Source organism: Lissotriton vulgaris, chromosome 2_1 (assembly GCF_964263255.1).
Source record: "Lissotriton vulgaris chromosome 2_1, aLisVul1.2, whole genome shotgun sequence".
Classification (NCBI taxonomy): Eukaryota; Metazoa; Chordata; class Amphibia; order Caudata; family Salamandridae; genus Lissotriton; species Lissotriton vulgaris.
In genome coordinates this window covers 1,227,936,427-1,227,961,179 of record NC_141687.1, presented here as the reverse complement: position 1 = coordinate 1,227,961,179, position 24,753 = coordinate 1,227,936,427, and the positions used below count along the sequence as shown (strand labels likewise).

Sequence of the window (24,753 nt, the reverse complement as noted above, 5' to 3'; positions counted from 1 at the left end):
GGGGGGGGGGGGGTGCCGCTACTGCTCGAACAGCCAGGTCTTCAGCTTCTTCCTGAAGGAGCCTCGTAGCGGCGGCAGCCGGCAACCGGCAAAACGAGGCAGCAGCGAGGCAGAGGGCAGGCAGGGGCACACGCAGCAGCTGGTGGCCGTGCGGCGCGGGGGTGTCCCACAAGTTATAGACTCCCGCTAAGATCCAGGGTGTTGTTGAGAACTGTGCCAGGACTCCTGACAGGGAGTCCCAGAATTTTCCCTGCTCAGTGTTTGGTGCATAGATGCTGCCTATACGTACCGGTTGGCCATCTAACAGCCCCTCTATGAGTGCATATCATCCCTCTGCATCTTCCACCCTGCTAATTTCCTGAAATGTAACCCCTGGTCAGAGTCATATTATCGCCCCTCGCACATAAGCGGATTATGTAGTAGCTCAGAATGTGGCTCGCCATCGTCTGTGTAGCCACTTTAGTTATGCCTGTGTGAGGTGTGTTTCTTGCAGTAGAGCGCTCTGTGCTTGTTGCCATTTAGTGTAGGAGTAGAAGGCATAGCGTTTACGTGCTATATGCATCCCTTGAATATTTAGGGTGATAAGACTAATGCATGTTATCGGCATCATTGTGGGGTGCTTTGGATTAGTAGTGGAGAATTCCTGATGGGGCCATCTTGTAGTTGGTGCCCTTGCCCAGCTCTTTGTCGATCATTAAGTATGGTTGCATCTGCCCATTGGGGGTATCTAGTCTTGGAGTGGGGTGGGAACTTGGGCAAGGGTAGTAACTGTGGTGAGTGATAATCCCACTGCTGTGGACCTATCACAACAGGTGGTACATCCAAACTAGACATGGTGCAATTGCATTAGTGTATTTTGGGGGGTTATGCTATCATACTCGAGGAGATCGCAATATGTGCTGGCCCTTTAGAGAATCTATGTGCCCAGTGAGGCCTCTTATAACCTAGGTATTATGTTGTGTAGAGTTTTGGGGTGCTCAGACTTTTGCTTATGTGTCTAGTAGAGAACTGGCAAGTGTTACATTGTATAGATAGAAACAATTTTGCAGGTGTCCTTTAGATGAATGTATCTGCCGTCTGGGGGGTTACTTGCGGTGGGGTGCTGATTCCGCCCTGGATGCACCAGTGTCGCTGGATTTATCTTCTGTGGTGAAGATGTGAGGACCTCTCTCGCTGTCTGAGACTTCTGATGCGGCCACCTGCAAGGCCTTCTTGCATTCCACCATCATTTGTTCTAGATTGGAGAGACTTGTGGCCACTCTCCGTGATTGCGATTTGGAGTGTTGGTAGGCTTTCTGCCCACGTAGTTATCTGTTCCGTTGTCCCTGTTCGTTTTGTGTGGCTTCCCTTTGTGTTTCTCTTTGCTTTTGAAGTTCCAGCCAGTTATATGCATCTTTTGGGTCCGTCAAGAATGTGGTGACGCCTTCATAGATTATCTTGAGTTGTGCTGGAAAGAGCAGGGAGTACTGTATTCTTCTTGGGGTAAAGAGATGTTTTACTTCAAGGAAGGATGTGCGTTGCCGTTGCGCTACTCTAGTATAATAATAATCTGAGAAGAGCATTACGTGTTTATCTTCCACTTGGACGGGCCCGCCCTGTCTAGCGGCCCGTAGCACTGCATCCCTGTCATTAAAGTGGAGAATCTTTGGCAACAACAGCTGTGGGGGTGATCCCATGGGTGGTCGCCGCACCGGGACTCAATGCGCTCTTTCCTCCAAAAAGAAGTTGGTTAGCTACGCAACTGGGGTGAACGACTTGAGCCATGTCTCCAGATAGCTGATTGGATCTGCCCCTTCCACTGCTTCCGGGAGATTGATCACCCGAATGTTCCTCCTCCAAGAGCACCCTTCTAAGTCATCTGCTCTTCCCTCTAGGAGCGAGACCCACCTTTGAAGCTCTCTAAGGGCCTCCTGTTGCGCCTTGGCTAATGGTTGCAGGGCGGTGAGAGTTTGCTCCCCATCTGCAACCTTGTCTGCTAGCTTACAGTGGTCGTACCGCAGCAGATTTAGATCTGTGGCTAGGACCCCAAAGTTGTCCTTCATGGTGACCCGGTAGTGCTCAATATCTAGCTTGTCCGACATTGAGACCGTGGATGGCGCCCCCTCATCTAAATGTTGGTATCTGGTGGACGGGGAGGTATTTCGTTTTACAGGCAACGTCAGTGGCCCCACATTTGAGCACAGCCGTCCTTTATTATACTGAGGAAACAGCGGGTCTTCCACCTACTCTCCTTTACAGTTGTCTTGTGTGGGTTGCTTGTGTCTTATTGTATATATATATTTTTTTTTTTAGAGTTTTATATAGTGCAAACTAGACCCGAAGATATCGGGTATCAGAGTGCTTTACATAGCACCAGTTTCGTTACACAAAGACACATTAATTTTTCTTAGGCACGGGGAGATTAAGTGATTTTCCTAGAATCACAGGATGTTGAGCGTCGTTGCAGAGACATGATTATTCTTCGTGCTCTGGAGGGGGGGCTGGGGATGGGGAGTTGTATCCCCTTCGTGACTTAGTTCTTGAAGCTGGGGGTTGGTTGGTGTTTTTCAGGAGTGGGGTTGTTTGTTGCTCCCCCGCCGGTGGGAGATGTTTGTCTTTTATAGTCCTAAGGTTTGGGAGACACTTGGGCTTTGTGTGGGTCACTACAGCTGGTTTTCATCATTTCTCCAACGGCTTTGCCCCAGCACCTCGAGGCCTGGTGCAGAGCGGCGTCTTCTAGTCTCTTGTTTTGTCTCCCCTCTGTGTTTGTCTCCTACTGCTTGCGGGTCTTCCCTGCAGTTTAGGTATGCTCTCCGCGATATGGGCTCAGTTGTGGGTGACTCCTGGTGCGCGGGCTTGTAGGCCTTGGATATCTTGTTTTCTATTATTCCTGTGTGGCGGATTGGGCCTTAATCTTGGGGGCAATCCGGGGCGTATCTGGGGAGCTCTCGCTGTGCCTCGGGCCAATGGGAGGGGTGCCTGCTTTGTTTCTCAGCTCTCACCATCTTTTGGCGTGTCCCTCATCCACCCTAGCCCATGCCGCTGTGTCAGTGCCTGGCTGCGCGTCTTCACCTTCTCCAGCTTGCGACGCGCCTCCTGACTGGTCAGTTTCCCCCTGTTGCCGCTCAGCTATAGCAATGGTCTCCCTTCTGCAGTTTGCGGCATGTCCATACGACGGGTCCTCGCCGCTCGCCTCTCCAGCACTGGGGCCGCCGTCGCTCTCAGGGTACCGCCATGTTGGATGCGGTTAAGTTCCAGGCCGGGATGCTGTGATGCCCTGCGGAGTCCATGCACGGTAATCTCGGCTTTTTTGTCCAAACTGTCCTTATTTGCTGCTTATCCGGTTGGTCTCCGGTGGTATTTGAGGCCCCAACCATGTTGATTTGTGTCTATAGTCGGGCTGCCGTGTGGAGCTCTAGGGAAGCACGTCCGCCATCTTGGCGAGCTTGGCCATGCCCCGTGGGTTACTCTTAAAGTTACTGTCTTATTACCTAGATGGCTCACTATTCCCACCCTAAATTTATAATCTAGCTACTAAATAGTTAGTATTAATCGTAATGACCCATCACTTACAAGTCTCCTTTCTTTCAGAAATATATTGTACTATAGAAGGTTATGTGAATAACGAGGAGGTGTTTTTCACAGAATGTTCAGAGCTGTGCCAATAAACACAGGCCAAAGATCAAGTTGTCAGTGTCATCGAGAACCCTGAGGTGAAAAACATTCCTTATATTCAGTTACACATATAGGACCCGAATCACAAACTGCACTGTGCAGTATTTTTTGCAGTACTACAAAACGTACCTTGAATTGCAATTCATAAACTACATGCTGAGTTTTACACCTCTGCATTACCTATACTTGTGTGTGTGGGGTTCTCCTCCACCCTGACTGCGGAATCTCCCCACACTTAAGTATAAGTTTTAGTAGTAAATGTGGGTGACACTGGAGGGACTGGATGGGGAAGGGACAGACTTACTACAAAGGGAGATGGAATTAGGGAGGAACAGGATGAGTTTAAGGAGGGGTTTAGAGAGGGATATCTCCCACCCAATCAATCAATCAATCAATCAGAGTACTTGTAAAGCGCGCTGCTCACCCGTGAGAGTCCCAAGGCGCTGAGGGGACGGGGGATGCTGCTAGGGATGCTGTTACTGCTCGAAGAGCCAGGTCTTGAGGAGTCTTCTGAAGGCGAGTAGGTGTTGAGTAAGCCAACTGCATAACTCTGGGTGTGGCGACATGAAACGTACACTTTTGTAGTAAGTTTAACTTTGGAGTTTGTGAATGCCCAAAGAATTAAACTTACATCAAAGTGTAAAATTACTCAAAAGCATGTTACCTTTGTGAATCAGGCCCTCAGTTTGTGAGTACCAAAAGCAGTAAACTTACTCCAGAGTATAAATTTACTCAAATGTGTAGGTTACCTTTGTGAATCAGGCCCATATCCATTTATGTTCTATTTGGGTTTAATACCAATCTCATAGTAATATATGAATACAATGGCTGTGAATCGACAGTGGTCGTGGTTACGACACATCAGTTGAAAAAAAGATTCATTTTTCACTGTTGTGATGTGATTGCATTGAATAAAAGCGTTTAAAATAGTTTAAGAAAGTGGGTGGGTTTTAAATCCATATAGAAACGCTTTTACAATTAGTTTCTTCTCTGTACAGACCAAATACAAACAGACAATGCAAACAATTTTCTCACCAAAAGGTGGACCCACTCCCTGTATCAATGTACTTTTGTAATGGTTTTAATTAACCTAAAAACAATAAAAATACTTACTTACTCACTCCCTGTATTACAGACTTGATTTCAATTCTGCATGATAAACTCAGCCTGGGACTCACTACTGAAACCTTTTTACCTTCGATTTTGCCTGTTTCCACACTTCTCTTTACATAAGATCAAAAAAATAGAGTACCTTGCTGATAAACGATAGATTGAACCGCTCATCTGAATTTGGTTACTGAAGGGCACTGAAAGCTACCAGGTAACACATGACACAACATAGCTAACATCACAGACTCTTTTCTGGTTCTGATAATTCCAGGGAAAATCTAGCACTTCAATGAATGTATGTTTGAATTAATCTACACATGGCTAGATACATTGAAAAATTGATGATATTGAAATCTATGTGTTAACTACAAACTTGAACATCCTCAAATACAAAACAATTATCAGCTGCTCAATGTATAACTACCGAAAGAAGAACATTAAATACCAAAAGAATAAAATACATGATTTTGTTGTGTGTTCTATTTTGCTTACAGTCTATGCATACTTAGTGCTTTGTGATACAACTAGGTGTTGAAATATAAAATCTGGCTGTGTTATAGTTTTTTGTGAGGTAAGCTCGTAATCTGGCACTGTACTGGATAGTGTAGAACATGATGATAGTATCTTTCAAGCGTAGGTCAAAGGCTTGTGTGGACAATGTTCCAGGTAGAAGGTGGACAGGTACAGTGCTGACAGCGAGTGCTTGGAGTTCAGCCATTCACGATTCCTCAGTGCTACGTATGCGGTCTCGGCCATCTGCCTGTTTGAAAAGTTTAATTTTCAGAAGTTTCCTAAATTCCTGATAAATTATCTATGTTCAAATAGCTGAACTAAGGGGTTTCCAGATTCGGGGACCCTGTACTTTGGGCTCTTCCCTACCTTCTTTTAGTTCGGGAAAAGAGAGGCACTTTCTACAAGTAACCATTACCCTTTCACTAGAACGCCGTATGCATGGTGATCAGGATTGTTAATTTAAATCCTGGATTTTGCTGGGGTCCAGTGGAATGCATTGGCGGCTGCTTTGATGTTCACATTTCTTCGCGTTGAGGGCCACTTCCACTGCCTCGCTCTGCACTAGCCTTAGAGCGTCGCTACCATTCATGGTGAGGGGTCGCCTCTAGCCCTCGGTGTTAAGGAGAGAGATTTTATGTAACCTCTTTATTATAGTGAGCATGCATCCCATTTAGGCCTCTGTACATGTTTTCATTCTATTGGTCAGTGTAAGGTAACAGATGTCTATGGGGGAATTAATGGTCACCTTTTAAGTCTTCGGTGTAATAACATTTTGTGTATGTAATATTTAGCCATATGTAATGAGCAAAATTGTCAGTTATTCATCGGTTTGTTTTAAAAGCTTATCTGTTTGTTTTAAAAGGGTTTGGACCGGTGTAATAACCACTAAAGAGACCTTTAGGACACCGGGGGAGAGTAGGCGCTATGTGGGGGTGGGGTGAAGTCATTAGGATGCAATAAGAGGAGAGTGCAGGTTGTTATTAGGAGAACAGCGAGAAGTGGCCTCGTCAATGGGTGCAATTAAAAAAGCAATAAAGTATGAGACACTATGAGGAGGGAGTAATGGTGTAAATAGAGGCAAAGGAGAGGAGGGGAGGGGGGTAGAGAGGATGGGAGAGGATGGGAGGGGAGCGGAGTAGAGGGGTTGTTATCAATGCATCTTGGGCCCTGCTTGTACAGGGGCATATGTCTGTACTAGTCCCGCACATGAGGGTCTTTCTTCTTCTCAAACACATCACTTTTTGGGATGCACCTGCAGCACATTTTGTTGGCCCATATTTACAAGGACAATTAAAGCCACCTTGTGTAACTTTTCGTGTCCTTGTAAATATGGCCCCTTTTCATGCAGCACTTTGCATGAAAGGTGCATTCCATGGGTGTTGCTGTGGATGTTCCCATGCAACACTCATCGATTCTGCCACATTCCCAGCTTTACGAGAAATCGTAAACCTGGCAGTGCGTCAGAATGCTACGCCTCCCCAGGGGAGGCATAGGGAGGCGCAACAAGGAGAAGTGTTTTCATTTCTCTCCGTTATTTCCTCTTTCAATTTGTTTCAATGTAGAAAAAGGAAAACATCTCTTGTGATTGTTTTTGTTCAGGAAGGTGTCCCTTCCTGCACAAAAAAAATCATCCCAGCAATGTAGGCGCCCATGCACCATCATCCAAGGGTGCCTGCATCGGCGTATGGCAGCCGATTGTGCGGCAGCACAGGGATCCGTTATATCGTTGTAGAAATTACGCATCTCTGTGCTTTGAAAGGGACTCAGTGCGGCACAGCAAAATGGCTTGTGGCACCACGCTGAGTCACTTTCTCATAAATAAGTCCCACATTGTCGAAAGTGCTGCTGGTCACCATGTTTACTGAAATGACAGACCCAGTATATTTCTCCATGTTGCAAACATGCCTCTCTTCAAGCCACGCGAATGAGTGACCCCCACCCCCTCCATTTTGTTGTGCACTCTGTTGACAAAGATCCCCCCTTCCAGCTGGCAGTGCTCTCCATTTGTTTTGTTCTTTTTCTTTCAGAGTTCTCAACCACAAGGTGCCATGAAGTGCTTTTCCAGGAGTTGGGCCTGCTTGTGACTGCCAGGGACGTCCCCCAAATCCTGAGTATCCTTGTGCAGTGGGTGCACTCCCAAACCTGCTTCTACAATGGGTGGGTTGTAGCCGCTGGTAAGATGTACGTGTGTGCGTCCTGTTGTGCTTCTCTCTCTTGCCTGGTGCCTTTCTGCTCACTGATCTCTCTTCTCCGTGTGCTTTGCTATTCTATGTTGGGGTTTGCTGGTCAGGTAATGAGGAGCGCTGGGTCCAGCCTGCCCTGGAGATGCCGAAGAGAAGAGACATCCTCGCTATCGTGCTGATCGTGCTTCCCTGGACACTGCTCATCACGGTCTGGCACCAGAGCACGATTGCCCCTCTACTCGCAATGCACAAGGGTGAGAAACCGACCAGCCCCAAGGCATCCATCTTCAACCCATTCAACGACCATCAAATATCCAAACCTGGCATCATCCATTTCAGCCATCTCCTCATTCATAAGCTCCCGCCCAACAACAGGGACAAAAAGGCACCCACATTCTGGTGATTGTCCTTTATTGTGATGTGACGTTAGTTGTAGATTGGTCCACCTCCTCTCAGTGAAGGCCATGCCTCAGAAACACTTGTACAAATAAAAGCGAGAATTACAAGCACCTATTTCACACATGGCCTTCTCATTCCAGATGACCATCCAAATTACAGCCATAATGTTGTGGGAGCAGGCCTCAGACACATCAGTCTGCATCTCCCACTGTCAGGAGAAGTGAAATGGATCTACTCCTGTCTACCTACAGTGACATATCACCACTCAAAACAAGTATTGGTAAAGCTAATAGGTCTCACCTATAACCTATTGGCCTTGTTAATGTTTTTAGCCACATTGGACACCATCGTGGCTGCTGTGTACCAGGATTAAAGACCTAAGAACACGACTGTCAGATCACTTTGTAGCCACACACATTCATTCAACACACATGAACACTCACAAAGGGCACTGATATGTTTTTTTTCATTTACCGATCTGAGCTGGATCAGTAAATGTTTAAAAAGTAGCATTAAAGCGCTCTTTTAAAACATAGCTTGAAGCAAATTTGTTTTTTAAATGGCTGAGCGGATGTAGGGGTAAAGCAACACAGCAGGTGGGGAGAAACAACAACTGGGAGAGAAAATGGTCAAAGAAGAGCAACTTGGAGTTTGGGGGTGCAGGAGTACACTGGGAATGAAAGCAACATGGGCTGCATGGGTAGAAGCACAAGGGTGAAAAGCAACACACGTGCACATAATAGGAGAAGCACATGAGCATAGAGAGCAAAGAGGGGGTAAAAGCACGCGAGGGAGTAGGTGGAAAACACGCACTCTCATGGAGTGCTCAAACAAAAAGAAAAAAGTAGTTCCCTAAAAATATGCAGAGGGAGCACAGAAGCCAGCCAATAAAAGAGATGATTAAAGAGGCTATGCTCCACGGAAGGAACAAATGCAAGACTGACGAAAACAAATCTAATAATAAACAGGCAATTGAAAGTGACAGGAAAGTTGGCTAATGGTAAACAATGGATGGGCTGCAAGTCCCTTTATGTTCTTACTAAGCCACAGTAAGTCTTTTGAAACTAGACAACATGTGCTTTCTGAAAAGGACTGAGCAAAACAAATACCCATTTTAGATGGGCAAGAAAACGTACAGAAAGAGCAGATATTTGAGAACAAAAAGGGCAAAAATTAAGAAGCTTGGGTCATGTAAAAGTAGAAACTAAAAGACATCTCTAGTCAAGTTAATATTAGTGTTGACCAGCATAAAACAGTCACTCACTGTGGTCCTGGAAGATTACAATATTGCACTATCTTAATTACTACAGGAATTATGCTTTTGCAGGCCTACTGGCCAAACTCACACCACCACATCCAGTTTATTTTTTCATTAGTAGATTATCCCAATATTGTTCTATTTTGTCTCCATCTAGCAGTTTACAAAAGGGGACAAATAAATAAAGGATGTCTAAGAATTTAGCAGGTTTGCATTTTAAGATAGGATCTCTATCCATTTAAGTCATCCGCTTCCATACACAACAGCACTCATGAAAAGTGCGGATAAAAGCATATAAAACCAGATGCATTAGACAAATACATAGAAGATCACTGCTAAAGGAATTGCCTCTTGGGGCTAAAATTCAAAATTATAGTTATCTCAAGGAACTGTAACTCGTGCCCTAAGGAAACTATAACTCGCTCCCCCACCGTGCATCGTTTTCTCATCAATAATATCATCGCAAATGTTGTAGTGATATTATCAATGATTTCATGGAAGACGTCATGAGTGATGTAATATGTGTGGTAATTAGCAGTGCATAGGGATGGCACGAGTTATCGTTAACTTCAGGTGCTCTGTCCAGCCCATTGGCTCAGCCCTTCTCCTGAGACACTTCGAGGCGCTCCTTTTTTTTTAAGTGGAGAAGGGCACTTGGAGAACTTTGGGCCCTGGAGAACCCATCCCCTGGGGCATTTAATTTTTGATTAAGGGAAGGGGGTGCGTGGTCCACTGCCCGAGCCACTAGGGATCTCAGGAACCCCATTGCTGGTGCCTAAATAATGGCCCTGGGAACCACATCCCCCAGAGCCAAAACATATTTGAAAATGGGAGAGGAGCCGCATGACCACAGGGGTACTGGGATCCCATCCCCTGCAGGCTTTAAGGGGAGCGGTAGTACGGGGTCTTCCCAGAGTAAATACTGGGCCTGGGGACCCCAATCCCTGGGACCATCATTTTTTATAAATGAGATGGGGGCACACGGACCACCTCCCTGATCCAATAGGGGCTTTGGGTACCCCACCACCAGAGGCTGTAGGGGCTTTTGAGTGGGTGTTGCGGTGCCCAAACAGGGCACCTGCTAAACAGTACAGTGGGGGATGTGGAGGGAGCCACAGGCCCCCACTTCCCTAGCCGACTCCCTGCATGTGCCCATCCTGGATGCTGCAGGAGCCGGCATTGCTCCCACCTGGCGGAGGCAGCTGTCTTTGTTTGCCCCCACCGAGCAGAAGCAAAAGTCAGTTTCCCTGCCCACAAGAGCATAAACAGGGAAACAAAAGTCTACTCCCATCCAGCAAGAATATTTTTTAAATCTTCAGCTGAGAGAGAGCAGATACGCCTTCCGTGCCTGCATTACTGCAAGCACGGAAGGCATATCTGCTCCTACAGTAGCTTTAAAAATGCTCCTGCCAAGTGGGAGCATACATAAGTATTCGTGCCAGCGCTCTTGTGGGCTGGGAAACTACTATGTCATATTGGTGGGCTTCCTGGTATACAGTAATTGAGCTGGCCCCAGGGATGGGGTGGCCAGGGCCTTTGTAGGCTCCGGGAGGGTTATGTGCTCCCCCGCTCCTTCAATTAAAGATTGGCCCTGGGAAAGGGGTCCCCTGGGCCTTTTGAGGCTTGTGGAGAAGGGCATGCCTTCTCTCCTTTCTTTTGGAATACGGCCAAGGGGATGGGGTCCCTGTGGCCATTAGAGAACTGAGTCCCAAGTCGTAAGATGGCTGCCACCACATCCTTGCTGATGTCAGCTTCACAGATCCTCCACGGCACGACATATACAATTTTTGTGAGCCTTAATTGCTCAAAAACCTCTGGAATGATTTACACCAAATCCCAAAAAGAGCTCTTTCTGGACCTAGATCTATCTTTCCACTAAATTTGTTTTGAATCCTTTCAGGCGTTTGTGATCAGTTGTGTCTAAAGTTCCTATGGAAAAAGTAATGGGGAAAAAGCATTTTGGACTCCTTCTTTTTCTCAGTCTTCCCCCTCTCTGAGCTTCTGGAGGCCCAGGGGACCCCATCCCCTGGGGCAGAAATAAAGGGAATGAGCAAGCAACCCCCTCCGTGAGGGATTTATAGTTACCTTAGGGCATGAGTTACAGTTACTTGGGATAACTATAACTATAACTGGTGAATTGCTGTGGTTTTCAGAGTTTAAAACTTGTTGTGATTGAACATTTCACACAACTATAACTTTACTTTAACCTTTGTTTTTTTCAGTAAATCAGTGAATATATATACATGACTGTCATGCAATTCCCCAAATTATCAGACTAATCAGTATGTCTGCAAACGCTAGAGAAAATTCCCACATATTGAAAATAAAACTATTTTTTTTGCTGAAACAGGAAACCTCCAACATTAAACTACTATGACTATATTGTCAAAGAGCAACGACACATGCAACAATTCATTGTGTGTGTTCCCTTACACATAATTCCTTTGGTATTCCTACATCATGCATTAAAATAAACAATAAAGCCCAAGGCAAATGTAAGTTATTTAGAAGGAAGCTGCAGCTAACAAAAGTTGATTCTTTGTACTGCATTTCTCCCTCCTGCACGGAAGAGCTAAAAATGCTGCTCCCTACTGGTGGGAGCAATATTCAGATATGTTTCCCTTCCTGCATCACTACCGGCAAGGAAACAAATCTGAGGTCCACTTTCAGCTGGCAAGAGCATTTTAAAGCTTCCATCAGCGGGGAGCGGATTCATGTTTAGTCTCACTTAGTGGCAGATTTGAAATTGCTCCCGCCAAGTGACAGCAAACACAAGCTTCCTTTTCGGAGCCAGTACAGGCAGAGAAATCACTCTGTTTCAGGAGTGGGCACCCAAGGACATAGCTGGAGCCAGCCCTGGGTGATAAGGTCCCCTGGGCCAATAATGGCTCCAGGAGTGGGGGCTTCCTTTTGAAACTGCAGCCAGGCCCCTATGGATGGGGTCCCTGGGCAGAAATTGGCCCAGGAGTGGGGCCACAGGTCCCCTTTCAATTTATTTTAGATCCAATCAGTGATGTCATTTGAGATGTCATCAGTGATGACACTGACAATGTCATGAGTAATATAATATGTGAGGTCATAAGCAATGCATTGCAGGGGCATAAGTTACAGTTAGCTAGGGTAACTACAACTGCTGAATTTCACTGGTTGTGTACAAGTGAAATCGCAACGTCCCTGTAACCTTTGTTTCTTTCAGTGAAGATAGATAGATAGATAGATAGATAGATAGATAGATAGATAGATAGATAGATAGATAGATAGATAGATAAAACAAAAATCCAGACAAAGGTTTTCCCCAGAAACAGCACTCCAAGCAGCAGAATTTGTTCAATAAACTTTATTTCTGAATGGAAGTGATAAAAGACATCAGAAGTGTTTCTACACTCACTTCCTTTGTCACGACACAAACTAAGTGATCACTCCATATTTGTAAACACCCCACACCCATTATTGACATAAAGAAAGGCTGCTTTCTTATCTGTATAGACAGGCCCAATTTTGAACTGCCAGTGAAATTATAGCAAACGTTGTCAGAAAGAAAATTGCATGTTTTAACAAGGTTACAAGTGCAGGGATACTTAACCTAATAAACAACAAACCTTACATGTTACAACTTGATGTGGTGCTATTTATAGCAAATAACTGCACTTGTTTCTGGTTCTTGGGACAAACATTGAAAACTGGTGTTACATGTCAGCCGTATTAAACAGGTGTCTCACGTCACTAATCTTCAGAAAGAAGTGATGTAATTGAAATACAGCTCCCCAGTTGTCGGGTTTACCCCCAAGTGGGCTTTTAGTGGCATGTAAATCCAGTATTGTGGTAATGTCAAAATCAAGATTTTTTACAGATTGCAGCCCAAATGGCTGAACGTACAACGAGCATGTACACTTAAACTAAATTGAAAAAACTGCAATTTTCCTTATCATGTCATACTGAGAAAAAAACGTATTTCGTTCTGCTTACCAGTTATAGAATCATCACGATGCCCCCAATGGGTTTTAAAAGAAAACCAAATCTTAGCTTTCCTCGACTCTCATTAACTCCACTGTGTATCTCTTTCAAATTACCATTCCTCAATGTAGTTTTACATCATTTCCATTTTTTAGCTGCCTCCTGCCTATCAACTGTGTACCTATGGTATAACACCTAAGCACACTTAAGCAGAGTGATTATAAGAGTGACCTAGCCTACAAATACATTAAAAATATTGCAAAGTTCCATATTTACTGCAGTCACAAAAGAGTGTACATTTCCTCATCGATGTTAAACCCATTCTGTTCCATGGTATCCATTCTGAGAATGCATTTTGACTCTAACTGTGTCAGAACATTCTCCTTATCCCCTCAGGGTTCTGGGAACACAATCTATAATACTGTAAGTCAGCCCTTTAGAGTCACCAATAGGGACATTCATGAAATGTCTTACCATGGAGTAATTTGCATTACCCTTTTTTTGCCTCTCAGATGTTGTAAGATGCAATTATGCATCTGTAGCTTGGTGCTGGCTATGTACATTTTTGGACATGGGCACTGTAAAATGTATACAGTGTACTCAGTCTTGCAATTGAGTGCATGTCTAATTTGTATTTTCTCATTCAAACGAGTAGTAATGTCTGTGATGTTCTTGCCCTGTACACAGGCCTTGCACTGACTGCGTTTTGTGAATCCACTTTTTGGTTGCAACCAATGCTGTTTGTCATTAGTTACATTGTTACAGACTAACTTATCTCTAATAGATTGTGCTTTCCTGTTTGTTATAGCTGGTTTCTTATCCACTAACAGTCCTATGACCGGGTCATCCCTGATGTAGTGCCAATTTCTATACGGTGCCTTCCAAATTTGTGTATGTTTTATGTTGTACGTTGTGATGCATCTGTGTTTCCTCTCCCCTATCTTAGGGGTCTTTTGTTTGAACAATACTTCATCCCTTTTGCACTTAGATATCTTTCTCTTGGCTGTCATCAAAGCGATTTCTAAATGTCCCCTTGCTCTCAACCTTTCTATCATCTCAGCCTGTGTGTTGTTAAAAAATACCTCTCTACTACAGATTCGCTTTGCTCTCATCTATTTCCCGGTATGGTATACTCTATTTTTATGGGGTTGGATGTGAGCTGCTAGCATGGAGTGTAGTGTTCCTTGGTGTACTTTTCCTATAAACTGTAGTGGTATGTTTAGAGTTTATCACCTCCAATTTTAATTGAAAAGTCTATAGTTGTTTTACTGATGCGACTCATGAAAGTTAGGTTGAGATTGTTGGCCCTGATTTCTTTTACAAAGTTTGCTGGCTGAGTTTGTATCACCTTGGATGAACAGGTCATCTGTATATCTCACCCACAATGTAATGTTGGAAGTCCATTTTTGCAATTTATTACCATTGATCAGCTGTTCCTCCCACCAGCCCATATGCAAATAGCATAGCTGGGGTCGAAGCAAGTGCCTATTGCAGTGCTGCACAGCTGTTGGAATAATTAGTTGTTGAATAGAAATATATTACATGTCAGGCACCAATCAATCATTTTCACCAACATTTTGTTATGTGAAGGAACTCTTTTTAGTCTAGATCTAAAAAAAAGCTTCACTGCGTTTATACCATCTTTGTGGTAAATGCTGTTGTAAAGTGAAGTTACATCTAAACACATCATTAATAGATCATAATACCCTTTTCAAAAACTCTGATGTGTCTTTTCGCGTAAAATGGTAGCGTCATTACTAAAGGATGCTAGAAGTAATCAATATATACAAAACATTCTCAAACAGGCTCAAGACACACACACACACACACATTATAATGTTTATATAACATTAACTTTATTTTATACATAAATATATATATATAGTTCAATTTATGAAACAATTAAGAAGAAATTAGTTAAGAAGAAATATATATATGTATGTATATACCAATGAAGCACTTGCTACAGTGCTGTAAAGCAATATAACAATTATGAAATAAAGTCCTCCTTTTTAACCAGGGGTATTACAAGAGTATGCGCTTATTGGCCACATAAATCCCTCAAAAATATTATTTTTAACTTGTAGTCTGATGTGACTATGTCTACATAATATGTTTAAAGGTGCAAATCGGTTTCCAGAAAAATGACAGCAAAAGTCAATTTATAAACATGCATAGGGACAAGAGACAAATGTGACCTTTGAGCCGCTGTTTACTACAGGCTTCATCACCAGCGGGTTATAACGTACAATTTTATATGGGGTTCATAATAATCCAATCATTTGTTTTTTTTAAGAAGAACATGGCCGGCCGTTCGAAAAAAACATTAAGGTCCAAAGCCAACTAGGAAAAATATTGCTTCTGTTTTTCTTACAAAAAAGCACACGTGAAACTGTGTGCATCGGGAAAGAAACTAGCATTATGAAAACAAAACATTATGCATTTATACAATTATTGTATTAAATGCAGAAGGGCAACACGGATCATAGGCAATTGTCAAAAAATAAATTAAAATAACTGAATTCTCCCATTTAGGTTAGAGTGCTGTTCATAGTGGAAAGCAGGTTCCAGTAGAGCAAAGGACTGCTTGGTCTAAACGAGGAACACATTTTCTAGCCAGCATTAAGAGCTTTAAAAGCCGACAGAAGTAGAAACAGAAAAAGAATTGGACAATGTATATATTTTATTGTCTGTTCAGGCCACTGGACAAGCAGCAAATGGGCCAGGGATCATTGTTGGCATGCTATAAAGATAGCACCATGCTCTGCTCACAGGTTAAATGACCTGGCAAATCTTAACAGTTATAAAAACTAAATAATCGCTCCTGGCATCCCTGGAGAAAACATGCTATGGTCGCTTGTAAAGCACGACCTCGAAATAAGCGACCTCGAAATAAAAAATATATTTTTTTCTATAAGACAAACGTCTTATAGAAGCCAAGCACAATAAGCAGCTCTAGTTAATCACATCAGGTAGACACTCTTAGAAAGAATGCCCCATTTGAGGTTAACATAAGACACACAGGGGGAGCGCAGTGAGGGTACAAAAGAATACAGAGAGCAGGGGGGGCATGCAAGAAGAGACAACTGTAAGACATTAAGGGCCATATGTATCAAGCCTTTTGCGATTAGTTAAATTTAGGCCTTAGCGAATCGCAAACAGCCTTTTTACCAATTTTGGAATATATGAAAAATTAGCAAAATAAGGAATCGCAAAAAATTGTAATTCCTTATTTTGCTTAAGCATTTAAGTAATCGCAATTTTGCGATTCCTTAAATGCTATGTATGAAGCTTTTTAGAATTGCGATTTCAGGTTTAGAAATCGCAAATTACCACCAACTTCTAGTTGGTGGTAATTTGCGATTTCTTGGAAATATGCACAATTGTGCATTTTTGAGGGTGGCATATGACGCCCATACATGCCCAGTGGGCATGTATGTGCGCCATATGCACACACATGTAATGTACAGGGATGCAGCAGGGTGTCCTTGAGACACCCCTGCACCCTTGAAATTATTCTCAAATTGCGATTAGCAAATTAAGAATTCGCAAATTGAGAATTATTTCACAGTCATTGCTATGGGCCTCCTGGCCCATAGAAATGAATGGGAAATTATTCCTTATTTGCGAATTCGCAAATTGCGAATTCGCAAATAAGGAATAATTGGAAATCGCTAAAAAATACAGATTTTGTACATACATACCATTTAGCGATTTCTAAATAGCGATTCCTTAAAATTCGCTATTTAGAAATCGCAAATGGTTATGATGATACATATGGCCCTCACTCTCATGAAGTACTTCACAGTAAAGAATAAAAAATGTCCCCAAAAGTAAGCAGCCGTCAAAGAATAGAAGGAGCCAATTAGGGAGGTGGTAAACAGGCCTTGGTTAGCGGGGGAACAAACAGAAATCTGGGTAGCCTAAAACAAATAAAACCAGTGAACAGTAAGCGGGCAAATGTGAGTAGCAGAAGGAAAAGACAATGGTAAGCAAAGGGCCGAAATGCATTTTTAGGTCAGCTTTCGGCATGTTCCTGATATGTCTTTGACCATCCCATACCAAAACCACCAGACTCCACTATAACTATAATCTAAAATCCTACCCACTACCACTTCTTGAGAGATAAATCATATAATCTGCAGTAACCGACTTTTAACTCACTGTTATGCCCATTATAGATACCAATTACCAATCTCCATATTCACAAAACCCAACATTCGCAGATCTGGGGAGAATCCAGGTAAAGTGTGTGAATCCCATATTTCTTACGTAACACCAGTTCACCAAATGTCCCACCATATCACAAGTCTCTATCATAAACATTCTCCCATGAATGGCAGTCTATCTATTCCAAAGCAGAAAAAGAGTCATTCAGCCAATAGCTACCTGTCTCTATGCACTATGGTCAATCAAATAAATGCTTATGCCATAGACCACCAATATCCTTGATGGTAGCTTTTGAGCATGTCATCCTACATCCACTGGTTCAGTAGAAAGATATCAAAACAACTAGTATTAGCTCATCTCTTGCCACTGTCGCCGCTCACTCAAATTAGCTTAAAATATATAACACTTTTACATCCATCACATCCATCCTCACGTCTCAGTTACCGCTCAAATATAAGCTACACATGTGTTTAACTGAGGCTGGCCTATTTTATTACCCTAAAAACACTAGCACAAATGTAAAATCTAACCAAAGACTGTGCTCCCGGATCCAAACCTTCTGTCAATGTTTCAGGTCTAGTTAACACCCAGCAATTCATTATTTTTTGCTACTATGGCCTACCACTGACTGCAGCTCAAGCTTTAGGGCAGTGCATGCAACTGGTGCAGCCACACTACGCGTTGACCTGCGGGGGGAAGGGTACTGCCCTCAGGGGAGGCCGCAATGTTTAGCAATAAATTACGATTTAAAAGCACCTGCTACGGAGTTCTTTGTACTTTCAGCTTTCAGGCAGCAATAAAAAGTCAAGATAACTCTTGTGATTAATGTTCCTGCTGGAAGGAGAGATCACAGTTTTGTCTAGTGGCAGTTTTGACTCGCCATAAAGTAGCACAAAGGGTTAATGTCAGCTACAAAGAACAGATCTGTGTTTTATGTGGATAGCTGAGTGGATTAGTACAGCCAGCTTTTACCAGAGCTTTAAAAAAAAATGAAATGTATGTTAGAGAGGGGCCATGGAGAGATGAGGCGCGCTTTTGCTGTTTGGTAGTGAGGGATTCTACGGTCAAGGTGATGGGGGGTCGCCAAAAAATAATGTTGCACCAGGCACTAAAGCCTGTCCTGACTGCCTGTCAATCTGTACGACAGCCGACATTCTCCATGATTATTATTCTCCCAGCTCCTATTCTCAATCAACCAACACAATGCTAAATCAGTAAGTCAAATTATCATTTCTTATTAAAGTGAGCATGAATTTTCCACTTCAAGGCCATCAAGTGTAACAAACAAAATCAGCTTTGCAACAGCTATCACAAACAGCCCATAAAAGGTGACCCCAAACATTTCACATCGGCAACCACATGAAAGACTTCACTAAATTATCCTCCCATACAGCCATCATCATTTCCAATCTAAAGCAATAAAATACTCCAGTGCATGGCCATCCTAAATAGTCACCACTGTGTACCATCACTATCCATTAGGAATAAAACACTGAATGACCACTCAGTAAACCACATGAATTTTCCATCAATTACTTCTCCATTAAATTATGATCCATCATCCTGTGCAACCACTTGCATTTCCCATGAACAGAAATCATAAACTTCCCATTGAATGACCAGCACAGAGCACCACCATTTCCCATCAAGAGTCACTAAAAATGACTCCACCCACCAAATAGCATCCAAAAACAGCCACCACCATTGTCGATCAACGACCATTAAATCATAGAAATCGCCTTGTCTGCATGATGAAACTTATTTGAGCTTTTTGAGGTCTTTCTCCACTTTGCAAGTGTAACACATTATTTCTGGTGGAGGGTAATCATTGTTGATCATTTGCATAACGGACATGGCAGACAAAACACCTCTCGAAGATCGCTGAGTTTGTGTTGAAAAAGGTGGACAAAAAAAGTGTATTTAGTGGTCACATTTCATAGCTATAATGGACATTTTAAGATGCAAAATGAAGATTTGACCAGATCTTAATTCAGAAAATCACATGCCAATCATGGCATTAGAATCTGAGTATGGCTGACCACATACCAAAACAGCTTAAGTACATCTGTGTCATTTAGTGTTTGGCTGGTGCAGGACATTTGCTATAAATGAGTGAGTGTCCTGCTCCACTAAACATATGGTTCCCTCGTCTCCTTTCAAGGTTGGGAACCACTAGTTCCCTCGTCTCCTTCTAAAGTTGGGAACTACTAGTTTTCAGCAGTACAGCTTTCACTGTCTCTGCTTTGGAAACCGGGTGGGAATGGAGGGAATGAAAAGGCAAAAAAAAACACTTACGTGGGTACAGTCAGCTACTGCTTGTCCTTCCTCCTCTTCCTGCCTGGAGTCCCGGCAGCAAGAAGCACCCGGGCTCCCAGGCTCCCCTAACCTACCTTTTTAATACACATAAGTCATGCCTGCTTTAGGCCCTGGACTACCCAGAGTGCCAGGTGCAGTGTATATTAATATTCCACACTGAAAGACCGGAATTCTGGGTCTCCACGATTAGATCGCGGATGTTTATCGCCAAAACAACTTCCACTCCCCACAGCTGCAAACTAACTGCGACTCTTCCGTTCAGATCAGCTGGCAGAGGCTTTATAACCGTGACCATTTTTACCAATGGCACGGTCCTCATCCAAGCTAACAATGAGAACCTGGAAGCTTTCGACTCCATATTTCCCACACTCAGGTCAGCCCCTCCCACCCTCCCTATCCTCGCCCCTACGCCGTCTCCAGCTACGACCACAACTAACAGAGAAGACCCCGATACTCCCTTCCGCAACCCCTATCCAGCCCGACAGGCCCCCCCTCCCCCGGCAATACCTCACCCTCCATGCACAGCCACCCAACACCGACAGGACACTCAATCCCCCTCCTCTACCCCTTCCTCCAACTACCGCACCTCCCTTAACACCAGGCTCCGACAGCCCCCTACAGCAATCACCCCCACGTCAACAGGCTGCCTTCAGATAATGAGCCACTTCCCCTTGAATCTCCCTACATCTCTCAATCCACCCCTGTCCAATCCCCCTCCTGTCCTCCTCCCTTCTGCCCCCTTGTCTAAACCCCGCCTGACCCTCCCCTGAACACCCCCCGGTCCTTCACACTGACCCCTATCTCCCAACCCACCCTGATCACCCCCCCGTCCTTCACCCTGACCCCTATCTCCCAACCCACCCTCTCGAACCCTAGCACCCTCGGACCCACTGCGGATGCCCACATCCCCTTCCTTGAGGCCATATCAAAACGGCTTGCAGCCCTGGAAAACCAGGCCAACACTATCACCCATGGTCTAGCAGAAATCATCTCTAATCTTGGTATAGTCTGTAACCCCTACAAACTCTCCCCCCGGACCACCCCCCATGTCAAAACGTCCTCTATTTCTTCTCCCACTCCAGTGGGCTCAAATCACCCGACCGCTAGGCCGCTTAGATCAGAAGCTCCGATGTCAGACAGGGAAGCAGCCTTACTAGCCGCCACCTACGACTCCTCCACTACGGAGTCACCCAAATCCAAAATCCAAGTCATCACAGGTCACCGGAAAGACCTACCCATCGTCAAAACACAGAGATTACCAGTCCTCACCGCTATTCCTAGAGAGACTAAAGAGGGAACCACCAGCAATCAGGAGAAATTCACCAACTGCCTCCTAATCAACTGCAGATCGGCCTCACTACACGCAACTGACTTAGCCGAAGCCATCCTCACACATGACATTGACGTTGCGTTCCTCACGGAGACTTGGCTTAATACGACATCCCCTCCCTGCCTAGACAGGCTGGTTCCACCCGGCTTCTCCCTCATCTCCAAAGATAGGAGTAAACAACGAGGAGATGGGATTAAACAATGAGGAGGTGGGGTCGCTATCATCCACAAGGACAGCTGGAGCCTCACAGAAACCTCCTCCTTCGAGTATGACTCCTTTGAATGCCTATCCACAGTCATCAAGACAAAAGACAATGACTCTCTACTGTGCCACCTAGTCTATCACCCCCCGGGCAGAAATAACGAGTTTGGAGAACAACTATCAAACCTGATTGCACAAGACACACTTGGTGACTCCAAAAACTTAATTCTTGGTGATCTGAACATCCGATGGAATGAGACCCATAACCCTCTAATCAAATTGCTATCTAGCCTCCTTGATGAGAACAACCTCACCCAACACTGTACTGAGGAGACTCACTACAAAGGAGCCACACTGGATGCCATCATTGCCCATAAGAATTCTATCACGGTCAACCACATACTACCAGTTGAATGGTCAGATCACCACATGATCTTATTCCACATCAATCACCCCATCGTCTCGCTTAAACCTCCACAAGACCCCCCCAAATGGTTGAGAAACCTCTCCCAACTACCCCAAGACATCTTGGAAGGTCAACTAAGCACACTTCTTCCAAATAACACAATGCACCTCTCGACCAACGACCTCGTCGACCACTATAACTCGGGGGTAGTCTCCATACTTGACAATCTAGCTCCTCTAAAGCTCAAAAGAAGCCGAGCCACTCCATCCAGAACCTGGTTCACTGCGGACCTCAACGCAGAAAGAAGAAACCTGAGAACCAAAGAAAGAAAGTGGAGAAACAACCCAACTGCCATTCTCCTCCTTCAACTAAAATCAGCCAGTAGGAAGTACAACAACCATATCAAAAACAAGAAATCCAGCTTCTTCCGCGAGGCATTGGTAAAATCCAAAAATAGACCCAAAGAACTCTACAACATAATCACACAACAAACAACAAAGCCCCTGCCCTCAACCCTACAGGCTTCCAAAGAACTCTGTGACAACTTTGCCAACTTCTTCAATGATAAAGTCCTAAAAATCGAACTATCTCTAGACATCAACAACCCACACCTCCAGAAGAGCTACTCGGCCACCCCAGTGGCACTCCCATCCGACTCCTTTCCCTCCCCCTGGCTAAGCTTTCGCCCGTCCAGGAAACTGAGATAATCGCGCTGATTTCGACCTCCAAACCTTCAGCACACATTTCAGACCCCATTCCCCCATCTTTAATAAAAAAAATGAAGCTTACCTTAGCGCCCATCTGGGGAAGAATCATAAACAGCTCCTTACAAAGCGGTGTGGTCCCCGATTGTCTAAAAATGGGACAAGTCACTCCTCTTCTGAAAAAACCCGGTCTCGACTCAACTGACTTGAACAATTTCAGACCGATATCCAACCTCCCTCTACTCTCGAAAACACTTGAACGCTGTGTACTCCTGCAACTGACGCAACATCTGGACAACATCAATCTCCTGGACCCCCTCCAATCTGGCTTCAGACAAGGCCGTAGCACTGAAACCGCGATGCTGAACATCATAGACGACATCCATGGATCTCTTGACGCTGACAAGTGCTGCCTCCTCATACTCCCTGATCTCTCAGCAGCGTTCGACACGGTGGACCACAAGCTCCTCCTCATGACTCTTCAAGAAAGAGCCGGCCTTGGCGAAGTAGTTCTCAAGTGGTTTTCCTCCTTTTTGCATAACCGTTCGCAATTAATAAAAATCAAGAACTTCACCTCCGATACCCAGCAAGTCAACAAGGGTGTCCCTCAAGGATCAGTGCTCTCCCCCCAGCTCTTTAACATCTACATGGAACCACTCGCCAAGTTACTCAGGAACGCCAACATCCACTTCCACCTCTACGCGGATGACACGCAGATTTACCTGGAAACCTCCTCTCTCAAAGACATCCACAGACTCAACGATGTCCTAAATGAAGTGCAAGACTGGCTGACAAAGAATCACCTGAAACTCAACCCCGATAAGACAGAAACACTCCTCATCTCAAACAAAGAAGATAACCCTCAAATCACCAAGTGGCTAAAGTCGATTGATGCTCTCAAAGGTAACCTCACGCTAGCCGACTCTGTTAAATCCCTGGGCTTCACCCTAGACCCCAAACTAACCCTGACATACCACATCAAGAACTCAGCGAAAAGCGCATTCTTCAACCTCAGACTTTTGAACAAGATTAAACCTTACATTCCCAACAAGGACCTCAAACTAGCCACGCAATCTCTAGTTTTATCAAGACTGGACTATGGGAACTCAATCCTAACAGGCATCCCCAAATCGCACCTGGCACCACTAAAAACAACACTTCACGCGGCAGCAAGAATGATCACAGGCTGCAAAAAATATGACCACATCTCCCCGGCACTCAAAGAACTCGAATGGCTCCCTGTGGAAATGCGAAGTACCTTCAGAACGGCCTGCCTAACCCACAAGGCCCTCCACACCGGCAAACCGGAATACCTGGCTAACAAGCTCAAAAAAGCAGGCCAAGCCAGAAATTTGAGAAGCTCTAACTCCCTGCTGCTCATCCTACCAAAAACCAGAAGGAAGAGAACTGCGGACTGCTCTTTCTCAGGAAATGCCCCCAAAATATGGAACGCCATCCCCCCGCACATCAGAACTCTACCGTACTATGCAGAATTCAAGAGCCAACTTAAATCCTTGTGCCTTATCCGCTCCCTTGGTTGTGGATAACTTGGAGCTGCAAACGTCTCAGAATCCATGCGGTAACGTTGAATCCAGCACCAAGAAGCCCTGCTGTCCGAACTTTTCTTCTTTCCAAATTGTCTCTCGCCGATTGCTTTTATTGGGTTTGTCTCATGTTGTTCTCTTTCTCATGTCCTCTACTGTGAAGCGCTCTGATACCTTCGGGTCTTGTTAGCGCTATAGAAAACTTCTAAATAAATAAATAATAAATAAATATTTGAAAAATTGGACATTTACTTTTAAGTTTTACATGTCCTGGTAGTGAAAAACTCTTCAATTCTTTTTTCCACTATTGCAAGGCTTACCCCTCCCATAGGATAACATTAGTGTTACCGTATTACATTTAATAAGTTGTAACTTCCAAATGGGAACAAGCGACCAGTTTGTGTTTGTTGTCTTTGGTTTCTCAATGAAAAATACTCTCATATGGTAAAGTCAGATTTTAAATTACAATTTTGAAAATTCCACTTTTGGTAAGTGGTCATTTGTCTGACTTGGCCATTTAGTGCTTGCAGCCTGTCTCTGGGTCACATGACTAGCTTTAGCTGACAGTTGGGCTTTGTGTATTCTACCTGGACATCCACACACAATAGAAAGTTTAGGTGTGCCTGGAAGGGCCATCACTGGCAGGATGGGAGGTGGGAGCTGGGCATAGCCCTAGTTACACTTGCCTCCACACAAAGAGCTGCATTCCCTCTGTAGTTAGTCGGGAGCCAGAGCAGTGGAGGCAAGAAAGCTGTGCACTTCAAAGGGAAACCTGTAGAAGCTTCTCCCACTTCAAAGGAAGTACCTGGTATAAATGTTGGACCTCAGATACCAATTCTTCAGTACACTTCTGGATCTGTTGAGACTCTGTCAGGAAAAAAAGACTGCTGTGCTGCTTAAAGGATTGCCTCTCTGCTGGACTGCTGCCCTGATGCCAGATTGACCTCCTGCTTGAGACAGAGGGATTAGACCTGCACCTTAATCTAGGACTCACAGAGTGACTCCAAGGGC

General features: G+C 44.4%; 1 protein-coding gene across 5 annotated transcripts in view; it reads left to right on the top strand.

Moving 5' to 3' along the window:
- The window catches only part of B3GAT1 (beta-1,3-glucuronyltransferase 1), a 312,275-nt gene that overhangs the window by 188,218 nt on the left and 99,304 nt on the right, over positions 1 to 24,753 (top strand). For 2 of the 5 annotated variants that reach the window (XM_086956950.1, XM_086956949.1), the window contains exons 3-4: positions 7,305 to 7,434; positions 7,568 to 7,714. In XM_086956950.1, coding sequence (XP_086813076.1) covers positions 7,431 to 7,434; positions 7,568 to 7,714 — 151 coding nt within the window. In that variant the 5' untranslated portion in view covers positions 7,305 to 7,430. Of the gene's footprint in view, positions 1 to 7,304; positions 7,459 to 7,567; positions 7,715 to 24,753 lie in introns of all 5 variants that reach the window. The other 3 variants (XM_086956951.1, XM_086956952.1, XM_086956953.1) reach the window with 3 other exon arrangements.